General features: G+C 43.2%; 1 protein-coding gene across 6 annotated transcripts in view; it reads left to right on the top strand.

Annotated features, from left to right (window-relative positions):
• Window positions 1–19,091, top strand: part of CLTCL1 (clathrin heavy chain like 1) — a 101,146-nt gene that overhangs the window by 68,006 nt on the left and 14,049 nt on the right. For all 6 annotated transcript variants that reach the window (XM_027577458.1, XM_027577453.1, XM_027577456.1 and 3 more), the window contains 5 exons: window positions 9,178–9,361; window positions 10,419–10,611; window positions 11,229–11,386; window positions 15,344–15,508; window positions 17,113–17,220. In XM_027577458.1, the coding sequence (XP_027433259.1) occupies window positions 9,178–9,361; window positions 10,419–10,611; window positions 11,229–11,386; window positions 15,344–15,508; window positions 17,113–17,220 (808 nt within the window). The remainder of the gene's footprint in view (window positions 1–9,177; window positions 9,362–10,418; window positions 10,612–11,228; window positions 11,387–15,343; window positions 15,509–17,112; window positions 17,221–19,091) is intronic.

Here is a 19,091-nt window from a genome sequence, read left to right as displayed (position 1 = left end):
ACCCATCCCCCCAACCCCCTCCCCTCTAGAAACCTCAGTTTGTTTTTCAGAGTCCATCATCTCTCATGGTTCGGAAGAGACTGTCTTTTTCCCATTGGATATTTTTTCCTGATTTGTCGAAGATTAGTAAACCATAGAGTTGAGGGTCCATTTCTGGAGACTGTATTATGTTCCATTGATCTATGTGTCTGTTTTTTGTGCCAATACCATGCTGTCTTGGTGATCACAGTTTTGTAATATAGCATGAAATCAGGCAACGTGATGCCCCTAGCTTTGTTTTTTTTTGTCAACATTTCCTTGGCGATTCGGGGTCTTTTCCGGTTCCATACATATTTTAGGATTGTTTGTTTCAGCTCTTTGAAAAACGCCAATTGTTTTGATAGGGATGGCGTTGAAAGTGTAGATTGCTCTGGGCAGCATAGACATTTTAACAATATTTATTCTTCCAGTCCATGAGCCTGGAATGTTTTTCCATCTTTTTGTGTCTTCAATTTCTTTCGTAAGTGTTCTGTAGTTTCTAGAGTATAGATCCTTTACCTCTTTTGTTAGGTTTATTCCAAGGTATTTTATGATTTTTGGTGCTATTGTAAATGGAATCAATTCCCAAATTTCTCTTTCTACAGTTACATTGTTAGTGTATAGAAAAGCAACTGATTTCTGTGCATTGATTTTGTATCCTGCCACATTACTGAATTGCTGTATGAGTTCTAGTAATTTGGGGGTGGAGTCTTTTGGGTTTTCCACATAGAGTATCATGTCACCTGCAAAGAGAGAGAGTTTGACTTCTTCTTTGCCAATTTGAATATGTTTTATTTCTTTTTGTTGTCTGATTGCTGATGCTAGGACTTCTAGTACTATGTTGAATAATAGTGGCAAGAGTGGGCATCCCTTTTGTGTTCCTGATCTTAAGGGAAAAGCTCTCAGCTTTTCCCCATTGAGAATGATATCCGCTGTGGCCTTTTCATAGATGGATTTTATGAACTTGAGGAATGTTCCCTCTATCCCTATACTCTGAAGAGTTTTAATCAGGAAAAGATGCTGTATTTTGTCAAATGCTTTTTCTGCGTCAATTGAGAGGATCACATGGTTCTTGTCTTTTTTTTTAATCAATGTGTTCTATCATGTTGATTGATTTGCGAATGTTGAACCACCCTTGCATCCCCAGTCGTGATGGGTAATCCTTTTAATGTCCTGTTGGATCCTATTGGCTAGGGTCTTGTTTAGTATTTTGGCATCCATATTCATCGGGGATATTGGTCTGTAATTCTCCTTTTTGATGGGGTCTTTGCCTGGTTTTGGGATCAAGGTAATGCTGGCATCATAGAAGGTGTTTGGAAGTTTTCCTTCTGTTTCTGTTTTTTGAAACAGCTTCAGAAGAATAGGTATTATTTCTTCTTTAAATGTAGAATTTCCCTGGGAATCCATCTGACCCTGGACTCTTGTTTTTTGGGAGATTTTTGATTACTGCTTCAATTTCATTACTGGTTATTGTTTGTTTTTAAACTGAGAAATGCTAAATGGTAAATTATGGAACATGAAATTACATTTTAATGGAATCCTGTGCCCTCATTGATGACAGAATGCCGGAGTTAAGGTACCTGAGGTGGCTAGGATATTCTATCTTGTTGTCTGGCCAACCTCCTTTGATAGATCTTAGCCTGTTAGTACTTCCCACAGAAAAACATTTCAAGGTGGTTCTGACTGTGTGCTGACTCCTTGGACACTGTTGTTTTTCACAATGCAGGGGGACCTTCAAGTTCTTGCCCTTCTTTCTGTGACCGACTGCTTCACCAGACATAGTTTTCTGTGCAGGTGAGAATAGCCTGAGTTAGCAGTGTGGCAGACTTAGATACCTATATACTTACACAGATCCTGTTACTGGAAAGACTGAAGATGTAGGGTGAAATATACAAATGATCCATGAGCTAGTGACTTTTGCCAAACTCTGTTGAACCCGGTGTGTGTGTTCCCACAGGACACAGAGGATAGGAGATACAACCCAAGGGCCTACGAAAGGTGTGAAGTCTGCAGTGAAGCCCCTCCGCAGTGCAAGGCTAAACTATACCAGTATTGCCTAGCCCTCTGCTAAGAGACCAGCCAAAACAAAACCAAAAAGAGCTCTTTGGAACCATGGTGCTAGATTATGAGGACAAAACTGGCCCTGAGAGGCTGGCCCTCTAACAGGTTTTAGTACAAATTCCTGTGAACTGGCATGGGATTAAAAATCCTCAAGTGAGGAATTTAATTTTGAAATGATTGCCATCAGGTAGTGCCTTCAGATGTCTGTCAAAGACAAATACAAATCCTTTTAAGAAGAGCCTACCCTCTAGCAAGGCTTCAGAGAATTCTGACATAACATTCCAAGAAATAATGAGCTCATAGTAAAAACATTGACAAAATGCATAAGGAAACAAGGTTCCATTAGTAAGAGCCCACAGCAAAACAGAGTAGACTCAGATCTACCTAGAGGGACTGTGGTTATTGGAATTATCAGGCATGGAATATAAAATTACATGTAATGTGTTTAAATATCCAAAAGATCAAGCAGACTTTTTTTTTAGGGATTTTATTTATTTGAGAGAGAGACAGAGAGCACAAGCAGGGGCAGAGGGAAAGGGAGAGGGACAAGCAGACTCCCCGTTGAGTGGGGAGCCTGATGTGGGGCTCGATCCCAGGACCCTGAGATCACGACCTGAGCCAAAGTCAGATAATTAACCAACTGAGTCATCCAGGCACCCCTCAAGCAGATTTTTTTAAATACCAAGTAACTGATAAATAAAAAATAAATTTATGTAATTGGATTTGAAGTAAACTCCAAATGGGTTTAGGGGGATTAAAAAATAGGAATTGTGGGGCACCTGGGTGGCTCAGTTAGTTAAGCATCTGCCTTCGGCTTGGGTCATGGTCCCAGGGTCCTGGGATCGAGCCCCACATCGGGCTCCCTGCTCAGCGGGGAAGCCTGCTTCTTCCTCCCCCACTCCCCCTCCTTGTGTTCCCTCTCTCGCTGTGTCTCTCTCTGTCAAATAAATAAAATCTTAAAAAAAAAAGAAAGAAAAGTTAAAATGAAGAACATTTAAAAAAATAGGAATTGAAGGATACATGTGAAGAAATTGCAAGAATGTAGCCAAGACAGGTAGAAAATGTGAAAGAGTTTAAGATCTATACAGGCTGAAGGGAGACCTAATCAGAGCCTCAGAGAGAGGTCAGGGAATGAGACACTATTTGGAGGGAAGATGATGGAGATTTTAATAGAACTGATGTTCCTAGTTCTCAAATTCAGGAAGCCCAGCAAATCCCAAGGAAGATTAATTTTTTAAAACCACCTTTACACACATTATAGCAAAACTGTGGAACATCAGAAAAATTTTTAAGCCCTCAGAGAGAAGATAGATTACCTATAACAAATGTGAATTAGACTGACAGCAGACTTTTCAGCAGCCTCAGTAGAAGCCAAAGGATATGGGGTGATTTGACTTCAGAGTACATTAACATAAAATTAATGAGAAGTTAGAAATAAAAGAATTTTTAAAAGTTAGGCAAATGTAAACCTAAAAATGCTGGTATTATATTGATACTATATGTTAATATAATATGACATTGTATGTTTATATATATATTATATAGTCTATATTTGTATCATACAAAATAGACTTTGAGGTAAAAATCATTATTGAGGGACACCTGGGTGTCTCAGTCCATTAAGCATCTGCCTTCGGCTCAGGTCATGATCCCAGGGTCTTAGGATCGAGTCCCACATCAAGCTCCTTGCTCAGTGGGGAGCTTGCTTCTCCATCTGCTTGCCACTCCCCCTGTTTGTACATGCACATGTTCTCTCTCTCTCTGACAAATAAATAAATAAAATCTTAAAAAAAAAAAACAACACTGAAGTAAAAAGGGCCAGTACAGTAGTCCCCACTTATCCATGATTTCATGTCCTGTGGTTTCAGTTGTCATGGTTAACTGTGGTTGTCTGAAAGCAGACAATGTGTCAGAAGGTCAGCTGTAGCCTAACACTATGTCTCAGTGCCTACATCAATCACCTCACTTCTTATCACATAGGCTAAATGCATCTCACATCATCACAGGAAGGGTGAGTGTGGTACGGTAAGATATTTTGAGAGCGAGAAACCACATTCACATAAATTTTACTTATAAGGTATTGTAATTGTTCTATGTTATCATTAGTTACTGTTAATCTCTTACTGTGCCTGATTAATAAAATAAAGTTTATCATAGGTGTGTATGTACAGGAAAAAATATATAGGGTTTGGAACTACCTGTGGTTTCAAACCCCCACTTGGGGTCTTGGAATGTATTACGTGCAGATAAGGGGGAGTACTGTATATAATAATGAAATATTCAGCTCATCAGGAAGATAATTCTGAACTTGTATATACCTAATAATATAGTTTCAAAATGTGTAAGGCAACAATTGACAAAACTGCAAGAAGACACAAACAAATTCACCATATTGGGAGATCTTAACATAACCTTTCCAGGTAATTAGCTTAAAATAAGCATATTAAAAAGTATACATAAAGAAAGACAGTAGTAAATATTATTTTTAAAAGTAAATAAAAACATAACTGTTGACAGTTAATGTGAATTATAAGCTGGAATGAATTTACATATATTCAACAAGTAGACGTGGTTCTTAAAAAAAATCGGGAGACAAATGAAAAGGTGAACTGCTGTAGTCCTGTCCATTCAACCATGATAAACAGCTTGATGTAAATTCATGAGTGATCACATCATATTGAAAGACATCAGGGGCACCTGGGTGACTCAGTCGGTTAAGTGCCTTCAGCTCAGATTGTGATCCCCGGGTCCTGGGTTCAAGTCCTGCATCGGGCTCCCTGCTCAGCGTGGAGTCTGCTTCTTCATCTGCTGCTCCCCCTGCTCGTGCATTTTCTCTCTCTCTCTCTCTCTCTCTCTCAAAAATAAAATCTTTAAAAAAAAAAAAGATCAGTTTTACCCACATCACTCAAATTTACTGCAATACCAGTAAAACTCTCTATTTGTTTACTTATGAAACTTGACAGGGAGATTTTAAATCAAAAAGATAAAAGGCCAAGAATAGTTAAGATTGCTAACGCAAATAATAAATCACTTAAGAGGTGAGAGTAGGTTTTGGGATGGCAAGGTACTTACTCTGATCTAGAAATATTATAAAATTAAATCAAGACATTATGGTTTGGCCAAGGAGTAGAGAAATGGACCATTATAATAGAGCAAAGAACCCTAAAATATACCCACACATATGTAAAACATTTATTTATGACAGAGCTGGCTATGCAGATGGAAATAGTAGACTTTTCAGTAAAATGATGTTGGGACAAATGATTATCTGTATGGGTAAAAATTAAAATTGGATCTCTGTGCCACACAATGTAGAGATTTAAATATAAAATCAAAACTATAATGTTTTTAGAGTTTATGTTTAAAAGAAGTATATTTGTGGCCTAATGAACACATAAGCCAGTTGCAAAAATACATAAACCATTTGAAAAACTAGTAAATAGGACTGTGTTAAACCTAAGAACTTTATCATAATAAGATGAGAAAAGGGGAAGCTGCAAACAGATGACATTTACAACATACATAACCAACAAAAAACTAGCATGGAGAACATAAAATGAAAAAGAAAAACTCAGACAACCTGATAGAGAACTCAGCAAAGCTCTTGAGTGATGCTTCAGCAAGAGGAGAGACAGCCTGTGAGTCTAAGGCAGGAATGCAGCCTCATCAACCATCAGGGAAGCACAGCCTGGCCGCTGTGTACCATCCCTTTCCTCCTGCAGAGCTGTGGGGATCTAGCTCTCCTAATCAGCCTTGATGAGAGTCTCGAGCAACTGGGTGTACCCTGTTGGGAATGTGCGTTCCTCTTGGGAAGCAGTGCATGTTAGAAGATGTTTCCACTCTTGGTTCTGAACCCTGAAGAAACTCGGCTCACCTGTATCGGAGACATGTGCAAGAATGCACAAAGCAGCACAATTTCCAACAGCAAAGATCTGAGAGCAGTCTAGATACCCGTTGGTAAAAGAGCTGTGGTACTGTTGTACAGCGGAGTACCATGTCCCAGTGGAAGTGAATGCTATACAACAGCATGGGTGAATCTTGGACCTAATTTTTTAATACTTTTTCCCCCTTTTTAATTATCATACAGTTAAATTGGTCTTTTGTGGGGAATTTCAACACAAGCCTAGATTCATGTATGTAACCACCACAGCACACAGAACAGTTCCCTCACTATGAAACTGCCTCATGTGAACTACCCTTTACAGTTACATCCCCTGTACCCCTGACAATTGCCCATCTGTGATTCATCACCATCAATCCAGTTTTGCCTTTTCAAGAATGTCATGTAAAGGGAATCACATAGCATGCAATTTTTTGAGACTTAGCTTTTTTCACACACTGTAATGCCTTTGAGATTCATCCAAGTTGTGTGCATCAATAGTTCTCTCTTATTGCTGAACGGTGTTCTGTGGTATGAATGTACAACAGTTTGTTTATCCACTTGTTCATTGAAGGACATGGATTGTTTTCAGTTTGGGGTTACTTTGAATACATAGCTGCTATAAATGTTTGTGTCCAGATTTTTGTTTGAACACACCTAGCAGTTGCTGAGCCATATGGTATATGTATGTTTAACTGTTTAAGAAGCTGCCAAACTATTGTTTGCCAGAGTGACTGTACCATTTTGCATTCCCACCAACAATGTGTAAGAATTCCAGTTGCTCTACATTTTCACCAGCACTTGGTATTATCGGTGTTTTTTATTTTAGCCATTCTAATAAGCATTTGGTGGCAAGTTATTGTAGTTTTAATTTGCACTTCCCTAATGGCTAATGATTGTTAAACAACTTTCCCTATGCTTACTTGCCCTCCATATATCCTCTTGGGTGAAGAGTCTCTCAAATCTTTTGCCTTTTTTTTTAATTGTGTTATTTGGTTTTTCACTGTTAAGTTTTGAGAGTTCTTTATACATTCTGGATACAAGTGCTTTGTTTTATATGGGATTTGCAAATATTTTTTCCCAGTGTGGAGTTTGTCTTTTTATTCTCCTAATAGTATCATTTGCATATAAAAAGTTTTCATTTGGATCAAGTCCAGGTCAAACTTTTCTCTTGTGGATTGTGATTGTGTTTTGGTGTTAAGAACTCTGTGCCGGGCGCCTGGGTGGCTCAGTTGGTTAAGCAACTGCCTTCGGCTCAGGTCATGATCCCGGAGTCCTGGGATCGAGTCCCACATCGGGCTCCCTGCTCAGCAGGGAGCCTGCTTCTCCCTCTGACCCTCCCCCCTCTCATGTACTCTCTCTCTCTCTCATTCTCGCTCTCTCAAATAAATAAATAAATCTTTAAAAAAAAAAAAAAAAAAAAAACTCTGTGCCTAATCCCAGGTCAAAGATTCTCTCCGGAATCCTTCTAAAAGTCTTATAGTTTTACATTTTACATTTAGATGTGTGGTCCAGTGTCCAAAAACGTATGAAGTTTAGGTTGACGTTCATTTTTTTGCATATGGATGTCCAGTCATTCCAGCCTTATTTGTTGGGTCCATTCTGCATTGAATTCCTTTTGCTTCTTTGCCAAAAATCACTTGGCCAGGTTCTGTGATTCCTCCAACTTTATTCTTGTTCAAGATTTAGAATCAGCTTTGTTTGTATCGACAGGGAAACCTCCTGGAATTTTGATTGGAATTGCATGAGATCTATAGACCAATTTGGGGACAGTTGGTATCTTTACTGTGTTGAGTATATAAATACATCTCTCCATTTATTTAGATCTTTAATTTTTCTTATCAGCATTTTCTATTTTTCAGCATATAGATCATGTACATGTCTTATTAAATTTATACCTAAATATTTCATGTTTTGGAAGCTATTGTAAATAGAGGGGTTTTTTTTGTTTACAATTGTACGTTGCTAGTATACAGAACTACAACAATGGTTAACCTTGTATCCAGTACCTTGCTAAGCTTATTTATCCTAGAACTTTTTTTCAAAGATTCCTTGGAATTTTCTGTCAATCATTTTACCTGCAAACAGTGGCAGTTTTATCTCTTCCTTTCTAATCTTGATGCCTTTTATTTTTCTTGCCTAACTGCCATGACTAGAGCCTCCAATAGGATGTTGAATAAAAGTGGGGAAAGAAGACATTGTCTTGTTCCTGATCCTGGGGGGAAGCATTCAGTCTCTCACCATTGAGAGCTGTGGATACTTTGTAGATAGCCTTCATCAGATTGAAGAAGTTCCCTTCTATTTCTAGTTTGTTCAGAGTCTTTATCATTAATGGGTGTTGGATTTTGTCAGATGCTCTTTCTGAATCAGTATGATCACGTTTTTCTTTTTTAAATTCTTAATATGGTACATTACATAGATTTCCCCCCCACATCTTTGAAGAAGACAAAAGAAAACAAATTTTATAAGAATGCATCTAGTGTGATTAAAGAAAAGGACAGTTTAAAAACATGCAAAACTATATTGCTTACTTTTTCTCAGCATTTTATATTTTTCAGCATATAGATCATATATATGTCTTATTAGATTTATACCTAAATATTTCATGTTTTGGAAGCTATTATAAATAGGTAGAGGGTTTTTTTTGTTTATGTTGTACATTGCTAGTATACAGAACTACAACAATGGTACAATTTTTTAAAAGACTATTTTTTTGAGAGAGAGAGAGCACAAGCAGGGGGAGCGGGAAAGGGAGAAGCAGGCTCCCCGCTCAGCAGGGAGCCTGACGCAGGGCTTGATCCCAGGACCCTGGGATCATGACCTGAGCTGAAGGCAGACGCGCAACTGACTGAGCCACTCAGGCACCCATAGATATACAATTTATATGGTAGAACTATGAAGAACCACAAAGAGCTAGTAAGAGGCACAGTTCAGGAAAACAGATACCTGTGAAGCGGGAGTGGAGGCAGCTCCTGGAGAAGCTGCAGCAGCCTTCCAATGACTGGTGGTTTTCTGATTTCTCCTATCTCCTACCTGGTGCTTTCTCAAGACATTGGACCACATATACTTCATAAATATTCTGTTGTATCTATTCGTCAGTCATGTGTATGTGTTTTAAATACTTTTAAATTGGGGATCTTGGGCTGGTCAACCTGCCAAAGAGTGTTATGTACAGCTTTCATTCCTGTGACACTGTGCTGACCACCACCTCTCTTAAGGAATCTCCAGAATCTGCTGATCCTGACTGCCATCAAGGCGGACCGAACACGGGTCATGGAATACATCAGCCGCCTGGACAACTACGATGCCCCAGACATTGCAAACATCGCTGTCAGCAGTGCACTGTATGAGGAGGCCTTCACCATCTTCCGCAAGTTTGATGTGAACGCCTCAGCAATCCAGGTGAGCTGCTGAGTGCTGTCATGGTAGACCCTAGTGACCTCTGCCACACTGTGTCCTCGTCATCACCAACAGTGTCACACCCTCCGGTTGTTCGATGTATCTCTCAGATCCTTGTGCTCTTTTCTGCTCTTCACCAGTAACCCATCTTCCCAGGCTGTTGGCTCCTACTCTGCTGGTGCTCCTGCTGTCTGGCAGTCACCCCCACTTCCTGGTCATTCCTCTAGACTTGGATACCTGAATCGAGGTGTTGTGGTCAGCCCTAGTGACCGAGGTGTCTGATTCTCAGAGCCCTCGCACATGATGACTGTTTCAGTCCTTCACCCCCTGCTGCCTCAACTCCTCAGAGCAGTCCTGCCAGCCCTCCTGCCCACCTTCAACCCCCCCCAAGAGCCTTTCCCTTAGCCCTCCTCCCTTTCCTCCCAGAATGTTGGCCTTTTCTGGTTTTATTTCCAAATGAATTATAAACCATGGGACAGATCACTTTAACTGCTGTCTTACCAAGATTCTTTATGTCCTTGCCTCTTCCCCTTACCATTTTTCTGTACCTGCCTGTGAAATCTCAGATCTCCTCTTTTCGGTTCATACATGGTCTTTGGCCTTGCTCTGAGATCAAACTGTACGAGGGGCAGCTGCTGCACCCAAGCCCTCCAGACTGTCCTTCAGGCCTGTTTTCTGCCTGCTGAGCTATCTCATTCCCCACAGTAGCTCCTTTGAGCCTTTTTACACCCTATATGCCCCATTGTACTATCTTACCAGGATCGGGAGACAACTCCCATGTCATTCTCCTGGCCCAAAAAGCTTAGCTTGGCTTTCTCTCATTTCTTTATGCCTCTGTGTTGGAGTGTCTCTTCTCCACATGGCATTTTCCTCCTGTACAATATAGGTCTCATCTTTTCCCTCCAGTCATCATCTGAGAAATACTTAATGCCCAGTTGCTTTGGACTGAGTTGTAATGGTCATGCAACTTTAGGCAAAATGTAGAACTGAACAAAAATCTGTCTGCTCCCTGGAGCTGACTGGGTGTTGCAGAGAATGAGAGTCCTCTTGTAACCCCTAGGTCCTGATTGAGCACATTGGAAACCTAGACCGAGCATACGAGTTTGCGGAGAGATGCAATGAGCCTGCTGTATGGAGTCAGCTGGCCTGCGCCCAGCTCCAGAAAGACTTGGTGAAAGAAGCCATCGACTCCTACATTAGAGCTGATGACCCTTCCTCTTACCTGGAGGTCGTTCAGGCAGCCAGCAGGAGCAGTTAAGTGAACCTCCTCTCCCTGGGGCTCTGCTTCTCACTGGTGTGAAGCGTGGCAAGAGAAGGATGTGGCCCTCCCAGGAATCTGCACATGTTACACATCCAGAGATATTGGAGACATGCTAAGTCAAAGTTTTCCAAAAGAATCTATTACTGTTATTCTGTTAATGACACTAACTCTTCAGTTGGCTGTTAACTAGACACTAGCTCTTTGGTTGGCAAGATAGTTTAAGCACAATGCATAGCATTATCATGATAATTTTAAGGTAAAAACTTAGACCCAGAGCTTCTTCTGGCCTTTCCAATTAACTGTGGTCCTCGCTTCTCCAGGGGCTGGAATAAGCATCCTGCCTCCTGGTGAGGTCTTTACTTGGTGACATGGAATTTCCCTTCCCCAGAGTCAGCTTTCATGTGGTTCTGCCCTTCCTGTCTCTCCCATCTGGAATAGGGCTCTGCTTAGCAGGCAAACAAGTCCTTCTAGACCTTACCTGGAGTCTAAGCCCTCACTGAAGCTGAGTAGGAGATTAAACATCTTAACTGGGGACAAAATGGGAGGAGCTGAGCCTCCTGTTTAAACTCAGCAGCTCTGGATTAATGTATTTTTGTTTTCTGTCTTTAGACAATTGGGAGGATCTGGTTAAATTTCTACAGATGGCCAGGAAAAAGGGCCGTGAATCCTATATAGATACTGAACTTATTTTTGCCCTGGCTAAAACCAGCCGTCTGTCTGAGCTAGAAGATTGTATTAATGGACCCAACAATGCCCACATCCAGCAGGTAGGCTGTGCCCTGGGGACCACAAACTGCTCCAGGCAGGTTTAGGGATTGCTCCCTAGAGTGGCACGGATCTTTGACACTGAGAAAAAAGCCACCCCGTGAATTAAGTCCTGTGTTACTGTCGCTGGTATGGAAGTTAAGTCCCCTGGCTGTGCACATCAGAATGATTCTCCTAAAAAATGTATAGGACTATGTGCCAGTGTTCTAGCTGTTATCACTGAGGAGCAAAGTGAACTGAGTAACTGGCCAGGTAAAAGAGAGAGGTTGGAAATTAACAGCTTTTCATATTGTTAGCAATTATCATAATGTAATGGGAAGAATTTTTTTTAAAGTAAGAATAACACCAAAATGTTTAAACAAACCTTAAGGAAAAATGTTAAATAAAAGAAAGAGCTAAATAAGTGTAAAGTCTCCTATTTCCTGGGGTGAGATTCTAGATAAAAGAATTATAGGTAAAAGTTGAGGGGTTTTTTTCTTAATAAAAAGTTTTCAGTATTTACTTGAATCTTTGTATGAGGAAGGAGTTTTTAAGCATATAGGCAGTGGAAGAAAGCACAAAGGAAAGTATCAGTTCATCTAATGCATAAAAGCTTTAAATATATGTATATTCCTAATCATGGGCCTCATAGGTCTAGATGTAAAAATAAATCCCAAGAAAGAAGAAAAAGTCCAGATAGCTTTACACATAAATATTTAATCATTGCAGCATGATTTATACTAATAACAGTTGAAAGCCAGTGTCCAGCAAAAGGAAATAACATCCTTCAGTAGAATATAATACAGCCATTACAAGTATTTAGAGTCTTGTTTGGGACAGAAAAACCTTTGAAGTAAGTTCTAGCCGAGTGAAAACCTTCATGTACAATATGATGAACATATCTGTGTACCTAGAAAAACATCCCAGGTGGTGACAACGAAGAACTCAGAGATAAGGATTGGGCAATACTCTTCCATTTTCCTTTCACTTGCCTGTGTTTGCCAAGTCTTGTTTTAATCGGTGACCATAACTTTTAAATTGCCTTTATAATCAGAAAATTAATAAAGGTGTTAGAAAATGAAGCCTTGCCCGAAATCTCCCTCTGAATTCATAACAGAATTCTCCTGACTGGGGAGTCTATTAAATACCATAGCCAGAGATGCTGTCTTGGGTCACACAGAAGGTAAATCCTACCGGAAGTTAGCTGGACTAGGAAGCTCAGATGGCTTTGCTTGTTCTTTGCCTCTGTTCATGGTGACCCTAAGGCTGTGCTCCCTGCCTTCCACAGTCCTCCAAGGTGGGGTCAGTACACATCAGCCAGATTAGTCCACCGCCTGTTTTTATACGTGTCCCACAGTCTGGCTTCTGCTGAATGAAGTCCCATGATGTCATTTAACTCATTTTCCCTGTATTGCCTATAAATTGACAATAATAAGAGTCTTAAAGGATCATACGCTTTGATACGATACTTCATTAATTAATCCATGCAACGAACTTTTCTTGAGCATCTTCCATGTGCCAGGATAGGGACTGTGGATGCAGGTGTGAAAATAGTCGAATTTCTGCCTTTGTGGATCTTATGATCCATTCAAGAAATTTGTGGTGTGTTAAATGGTAAGTTTACAGGAGAAAAGCACAGCAGGGAGAGGTGGACAGTGTAGGGCAGGTGATGTGGGAAGGTGGGTGGTGCACTTCTCAACAGGTGGCTAGCATGGTGTCCCGGAGGTGAGTTCTTGAATCCATCCCTCTGAGGGAGGACGCCTGAGTGCAGACAGAAGAGCCTGTGCAAGGGTGCCTTGAGGAATATTTCAGTGTGTTGCAGGAGCAGTACAGAGGTGGCCCAGGGGGCTGAAGCAGGACATCAAACATGGGCTCACAGTTCAAGTCAGAGAGGGAATGTTGGGGAGAGGTGGTTGTTGGCAAGGCATGTCAGGACTTGTGGGACACGGGCAGGATTCTAGCTTCCGCTCTGGGTGAGATCAGAGGACTCTGAGCAGAGGAGGGATATGATCTGGTCTTAGGGGTTAACAGAACTCCTCTGGAGTTTCTGCTGTGCTGAAAACAGACTGAAGGACAGAGGCAGAAGCAATGAGAGCAGATAAGAGGCTATTCAGTAGCCCAGGCCAGAGTCAATGGCCACTCAGAGAAAGTGGTCAAGGTGAGTGGCAGAGAGCTGGTGATAAGCTTGGGTTGCTGGTGGAGTGTGAGTGAGAAGGGGGAGTAAGGCAGCTGTGCCATGTGTGGCGTGGGACAGCCATGGACAGATGGACTTGTGCCTACTGAGGTGGGGGCCATGTATGAAGCCTGCCTGGAGGACAGTCAGGACTTGCATGCAGACAGGTTCGATCTCGATATCCAGGGGCGTCTGTCCTGGGTACAGAAGTCCAATTTCCAAGGAGAATTTAGGAATAGAGCTGTAAATGTGGCAGTCTTCAGTGTGCAGTTGACACTGTGCGATGAGGGGAAGCTGAGGCCTGAGACCAGGGCACCCCAAAGCCCAAGGGCAGGGAGAAGTGGGGATGGAAAGTGGCGGGGTAGGGGGACAAAAGCAAAGGGTTGTGCAGGGAAGCAAGTAGGTGTCTGTCGGGGAGAGTGATGGGTAAGCCAGATGGTGTGCATCATGAGCTGGCGACTTAGAAGCAGTGACTCTGCTAGCAAGTTGGCAAGAGACTGATTGCAGCAGATTCCAGAGAGGACAGAAAGAGACTGGGGACAGATCTTAAGACAGATAGACATCTCTTCTGAAAAATATTGCTCAAAAAGAAAGGGTAGAAGCAGAGTGGTAGCCAATAGCTGGGCTGAGGTCACAGTGAAGATTGGTTGGTTTGGTTTGGAGCTGGGGGAAATTACACTGATTCCTTAAGCTTATAGGAGTGATTTAGTACAGAGGGAAGAATCACTGCTAGGCTTGCTGGAGCAGGGGAGGGGGGCTGGGGTCACGTGCACCAGTAGAGTTGACGTTGGGGCCAGGTGAGAACCACAGATGCAGCAAGGGGGCAGGCTCAGTTCTGGTGCTTATGGAAGGGCTCTTCAGGTTGTGTCTGTCTCCTCAGGGTTTGGGAAGCCAGGCACTCAGCTTGAGTTGCTGGAAATTTGGGGAGAGAAGATAGGAAATGAATGATGGACAAGGAGCGAGTACCTGGGCTGAGGGAGTAGGATTGCTAGTGTTGCGTGTTCCTCTAGGGGCATCATCATGAAGTTTAAGAGAGCCTGGGTGGCACTTTGGGTTTTGGCTGTCTGAATTTAGCTCTGCGGTCTCGGGTGTGGAGTTGGCAGAGAAACCACTCTAAGCAGGACTGGGGTTTGGCCAAGTGAGTACAGCCAAGTGCAACCAAGGCAGTGAGGGTAGAGCCACATGGCTTGCCAACAGCCAGCAAGCCAGGAGGAGAGTTGGCTGGGCGCAGATGGGGGTGGTGGGCAGGAGTTGGGGTGTCTGGAGGTGGTGAGCTGGAAAGGAGGGGAGGTAGCAGGCAGAGAGTAGGTTCTTGTACCAGGCTTCCCAGGATTGGCAGCTGACAGTGACTGGCTGTTGTCAGGAGAGATGCAAGGTCCTCAGAGCAGAGGAAGTCAAAGAAAGCTAAAGCTGTCAGGGAATGAGCAAGATCTTTGGGTGGCAGCAAGAACCAGGGCTGGTGTGTGATTCCTGGCAGGCTCTTCTCTGGTGGGCAGCTGTCAGTGGGGGCGGAGGGGACTTGCCTGGAAGCAGCAAGGAGCACACCTCTGAGGCCAGGCCCACTGGGGTGCAGATATGGGAGATGACAGCCAGCAGACACAGGAGCAGGTGGTGGAGAGTGGATCCAGGGCCTGAGGGGCACACTTTATCCTTCAGAAGCTCTGTGTAGCCCAGGCTGCTGTGTGATCAGAAAGGTACTCGCCTTCTTTGAAAACAGAAATACCTCTGCCACCTAGGAACTTTGAACCATCTCTGGAGAATCTTCCCATTTAAGAAGGTCTCAGTAAAGCTACCTGGTTGCTCGTAGGTTGGAGACCGCTGTTACGAGGAGGGAATGTATGAGGCCGCGAAGCTGCTGTACAGCAGTGTTTCTAACTTTGCCCGCCTGGCTTCCACCCTGGTCCACCTCGGGGAATATCAGGCAGCGGTGGACAGCAGCCGCAAGGCCAACAGCACCCGGACGTGGAAGGAGGTAAGCATAGGAAGTCTCCAGGAGACCACTAGTCTCTCAAGCCTTTCCTCCTTGTCCTTCCTTCCTCCACACCCTTGTGCCTTGTCCAGGCAGGGTTCTGAGTCTTCTGGGAAGGCTCAGAGAACCTCGTAAGCTTGCATTTGTGGTTGAAACAAAGGCCTTGGAGAGCTCTGTGTTGGACCAATCAGCTCCCAGAGGCTGTCTTAATAGCATGGAATTATCAGTATGAGAAGTAGTGTCATAATTTAAGATATTTTTAAAAACCACCTTATTAGTGGTATGATCAATGTAAATTGGCATTTTTGGTCTTTTGTAGTAAATTGGTAGGGCACGTCTTCTAGCTCTCTGATAATAGCAGAATTATCTGTAAGTATAAAAAAGTTTGTAAAGAGGTACAAAAGATTTAGTTTCAATGAATCTCTGAAGTACTGTTTAATAAAAGATTAAAATCAACATAAATGTCTAATATCAAGGGCATGTTTAAATAGTGTACATATTGCAACTCTACCAAAATGAATAGCCAAGGTTATGGGAGGGGAGGTTTTGAGTATTCTGTGAGAAATTTAAGTAGAATGTGTAGGGTAATTCCATTCTGTGTGTGATTATGTGAGAGAGAGAGATCTGGTGGGTGCTGTATCACAAGAAATATAGCTGGTAACAGTTGTGTTTCGAGGTAATGACCAGTTATCTCTGGGTTGTGGGATTATTTTTGTTTATCTGGGTTTTCTGCCTTATCTGCTATGAAAACACATGCATATATAGAAGATGGGGAGGTAGGGAAACTTCAAGAGAAACCAGCTTTGCCTGTGGGTATGAGGTCTGTCTTCAGCCATTGAAAAAAGAGCAGCTTAGGGGCACCTGGGTGGTTCTATTGGTTAAGCATCTGACTTCGGCTCAGGTCATGATCTCAGGGTCCTGGGATAAGCCCCAGGTGGGGCTCCCTACTGAGTGGGGAATCTGTTTCTCCCTCTCCCCCTGCTTATGTGTCTCTTTCTCTCTCAATAAATAAATAAAATCTAAGGAAGGAGGGAGGGAGGGGGAGAGAGAGAAAGAAAGAAAAAGAAAGCGAGCGAGCAACTCAAGGGCCCCTTCTGAGTCTTTCTGAGCAGAACCCCGGGGGGGCTTCTTTTACTTCCTAGAACTTGTTATCATTGAGTGTACATACTGCAGAGTGCCTAAAACAAAAGCTCAGTTTAAAAAATATTTATTAAAGTAAGCTCCTCCCACATAAACAGCACTCAGATGAACTGTACTCCTTTGACAGTTATTCTTGAACTTTGTTAAACCGTTTTCAAACCCCAAACAGGAGATTCCAGCATTGCTTTCCTGTCCCCTAAAGAGACCTTCACGTCTCAGGGCTTAGAAGTAATGCATGAGCCCTCTTCTCTCTGCAATCTCAAATACCCCATTGGCCTGCAGATTAGAAATGACATTATTTTTTCTCCCAGTCTCACGCAGCTCACCTTTTACTTGTTCAGAATCTAACTTTAAAAACACTGTTTGCTGGTATTTCTGCATTTGTAGTTGCATCCCTGGCAGCCAGCTCTTGTGGCACTGTGCCCTGTCTTGGGGACACTCACACTCTCTGGCCTTCCCTCCCATAGGTGTGCTTTGCATGCGTGGATGGGCAGGAGTTCCGCCTTGCACAGCTGTGTGGTCTTCACATTGTCATTCACGCAGATGAGCTGGAGGAGCTGATATGCTATTACCAGGTAACTAGTCTCTGGCCAGAGATGATCTCTACCAGCAGTGGAGATGATGAATGACACCTAAACACTCCACATAAAGGGACGCTCATCCCCTTAGTATGTGTCACATCCTCAGGTAGGCATACAAAGCACTGTCTCTATGGGAAAGTCTTTTCATGTGCTAGACGACCCGTCCACAAATCAGATTGGTGTGTTATATATCCTGAACCTAACTACAGGTTGGTATTTGTGTTTTTAAGAGTACTCCCCCCTCTTCTTGTGTCCTTGGACCTTCAGAAGCCTAGCCAGTGGCTTGCACATGTGGATAATCCTTGGGTACCTTGCTGGGAACAAGTCATGGCAGAGACACAGCCCATACCCCAATCCCCTAGAGTGTGTGGCCCACAGAGGGTATGATTATCAGGTACCATAGAGATGGAGGACATGCAACAGTCCAGGGTAGGGAGCCCCAAGGGACCTTTGAAGAGTGGGAGCTATCTGTGTTAGTGTCATAGTTCATCTTCTCTGTCAAGTGGTTGACAGACATCAGTGTATTCAGGGCCCGGGCCTCTGTCTGTGGGAGTCCTGGAACTGCGTGTGTGGAAGTGTGGGGTCAGCAGGGTAGACTGAAAATTGGATTTTGCTACGTGGTGTTACTGTTCCCATGGAACTCAAGCCCCAGCCCCCTGTCACTGAGGGGATAGTAAGGGCTATGGGGGGACTTAGTGAGTCACAGGGTTCAAGGGGCCTATGAGCTTATGAAAGTGAGGGCCACTGGAGTCTAAAATGTCAAGCTAGGCTGGATGACTTTTCAGTGACAGATGCTTTCCTATTCCACAGAAGCTCAAGAAATAAAACTATAAAGTAAACGGGGAAAGTAATAAAGCAGTCTGGTGGTGGCTGACAGAATACTTCATTTGTTCAGCAAGTGTTGGAGTACCTGCCATATGCTGGGCATTATTCTAGATAATGGTATCAGTAAACAAAACAAAAAAACCCTCATTCAGTTGAATTCACATTCATTGAGGTTGACAGGCCACAAACATCACGTTTGGAAGTGATGAGTTACAGGAACAATGGAGCCTGTTTGGGGACCAGGAGTGCCTGGGTGAAACTTCATGAAGGGACCATCAAGGTCACACTAATTGAGAGGGTGACCCTGAAAAGAGACCTGGAGAAATTGAAGGGCCTGGTCGTGGGGAAATCTGAAGGAAGGGTCAGCAGCCAAGGGCAGAGTCCAGAGGCAGGAATGTGCCAAGTATTTGAGGAAAGTCCCTGGGGAAGGGAGGTCGGGGGGTTGGGGGGAACACAGGCCATCATGAAGGACTCACAGCAGGACACGGGACCTGAAGGTAAGGGGTCATTCTGGCTTGCGTGTTGAGAACAGCCCCTTCTGGGGACAGGCAAATAGGGGAGCGGGCAGGTGGCAGCCAGGAGAGCCCTGGGGTGGGTGATGCGGGGTAAGAAGTGATCAGGCGGTCAGGTTTGGGGGTTTTTGAGTGTGCAGCTGAGTCAGTATGCTAGTAGATTGTGTGTGGGAGAGAGGAAAAAGGTAAGGATGACTCCATTTATTTTGGGCCTGAACAACTAGAGACAGAGTTCTCACTAGTGGACGTGGGGAAGACTAAAGGGAGAGACTGGTGGAAGGGAAGAACAGGGATTAAGTTTTGGACATACCAAGTTTAAGCTGCCAATTGGATGTTTATGTAGAGGTGTCAGGGGAGGCAGAGGGAAACAGGGCCTGGGACTCAGAGAAGAAACTCAGCTAGAGAAATGAAATAGGAGCCACTTGTTGACACACAGATGGACATAAAGTTATGCAACTTGAGTGAGGTCCTGGGGGCTGGGGGCAGATAAAGAATAACAGAAAGCGAGCCTAGGGCTCTCCGACATGG

Source organism: Zalophus californianus, chromosome 14, assembly GCF_009762305.2.
Source record: "Zalophus californianus isolate mZalCal1 chromosome 14, mZalCal1.pri.v2, whole genome shotgun sequence".
Lineage (NCBI taxonomy): Eukaryota > Metazoa > Chordata > Mammalia > Carnivora > Otariidae > Zalophus > Zalophus californianus.
The sequence above is the reverse complement of the archived record's forward strand: the minus strand, read 5'-3'. Positions and strand labels throughout refer to the sequence as shown.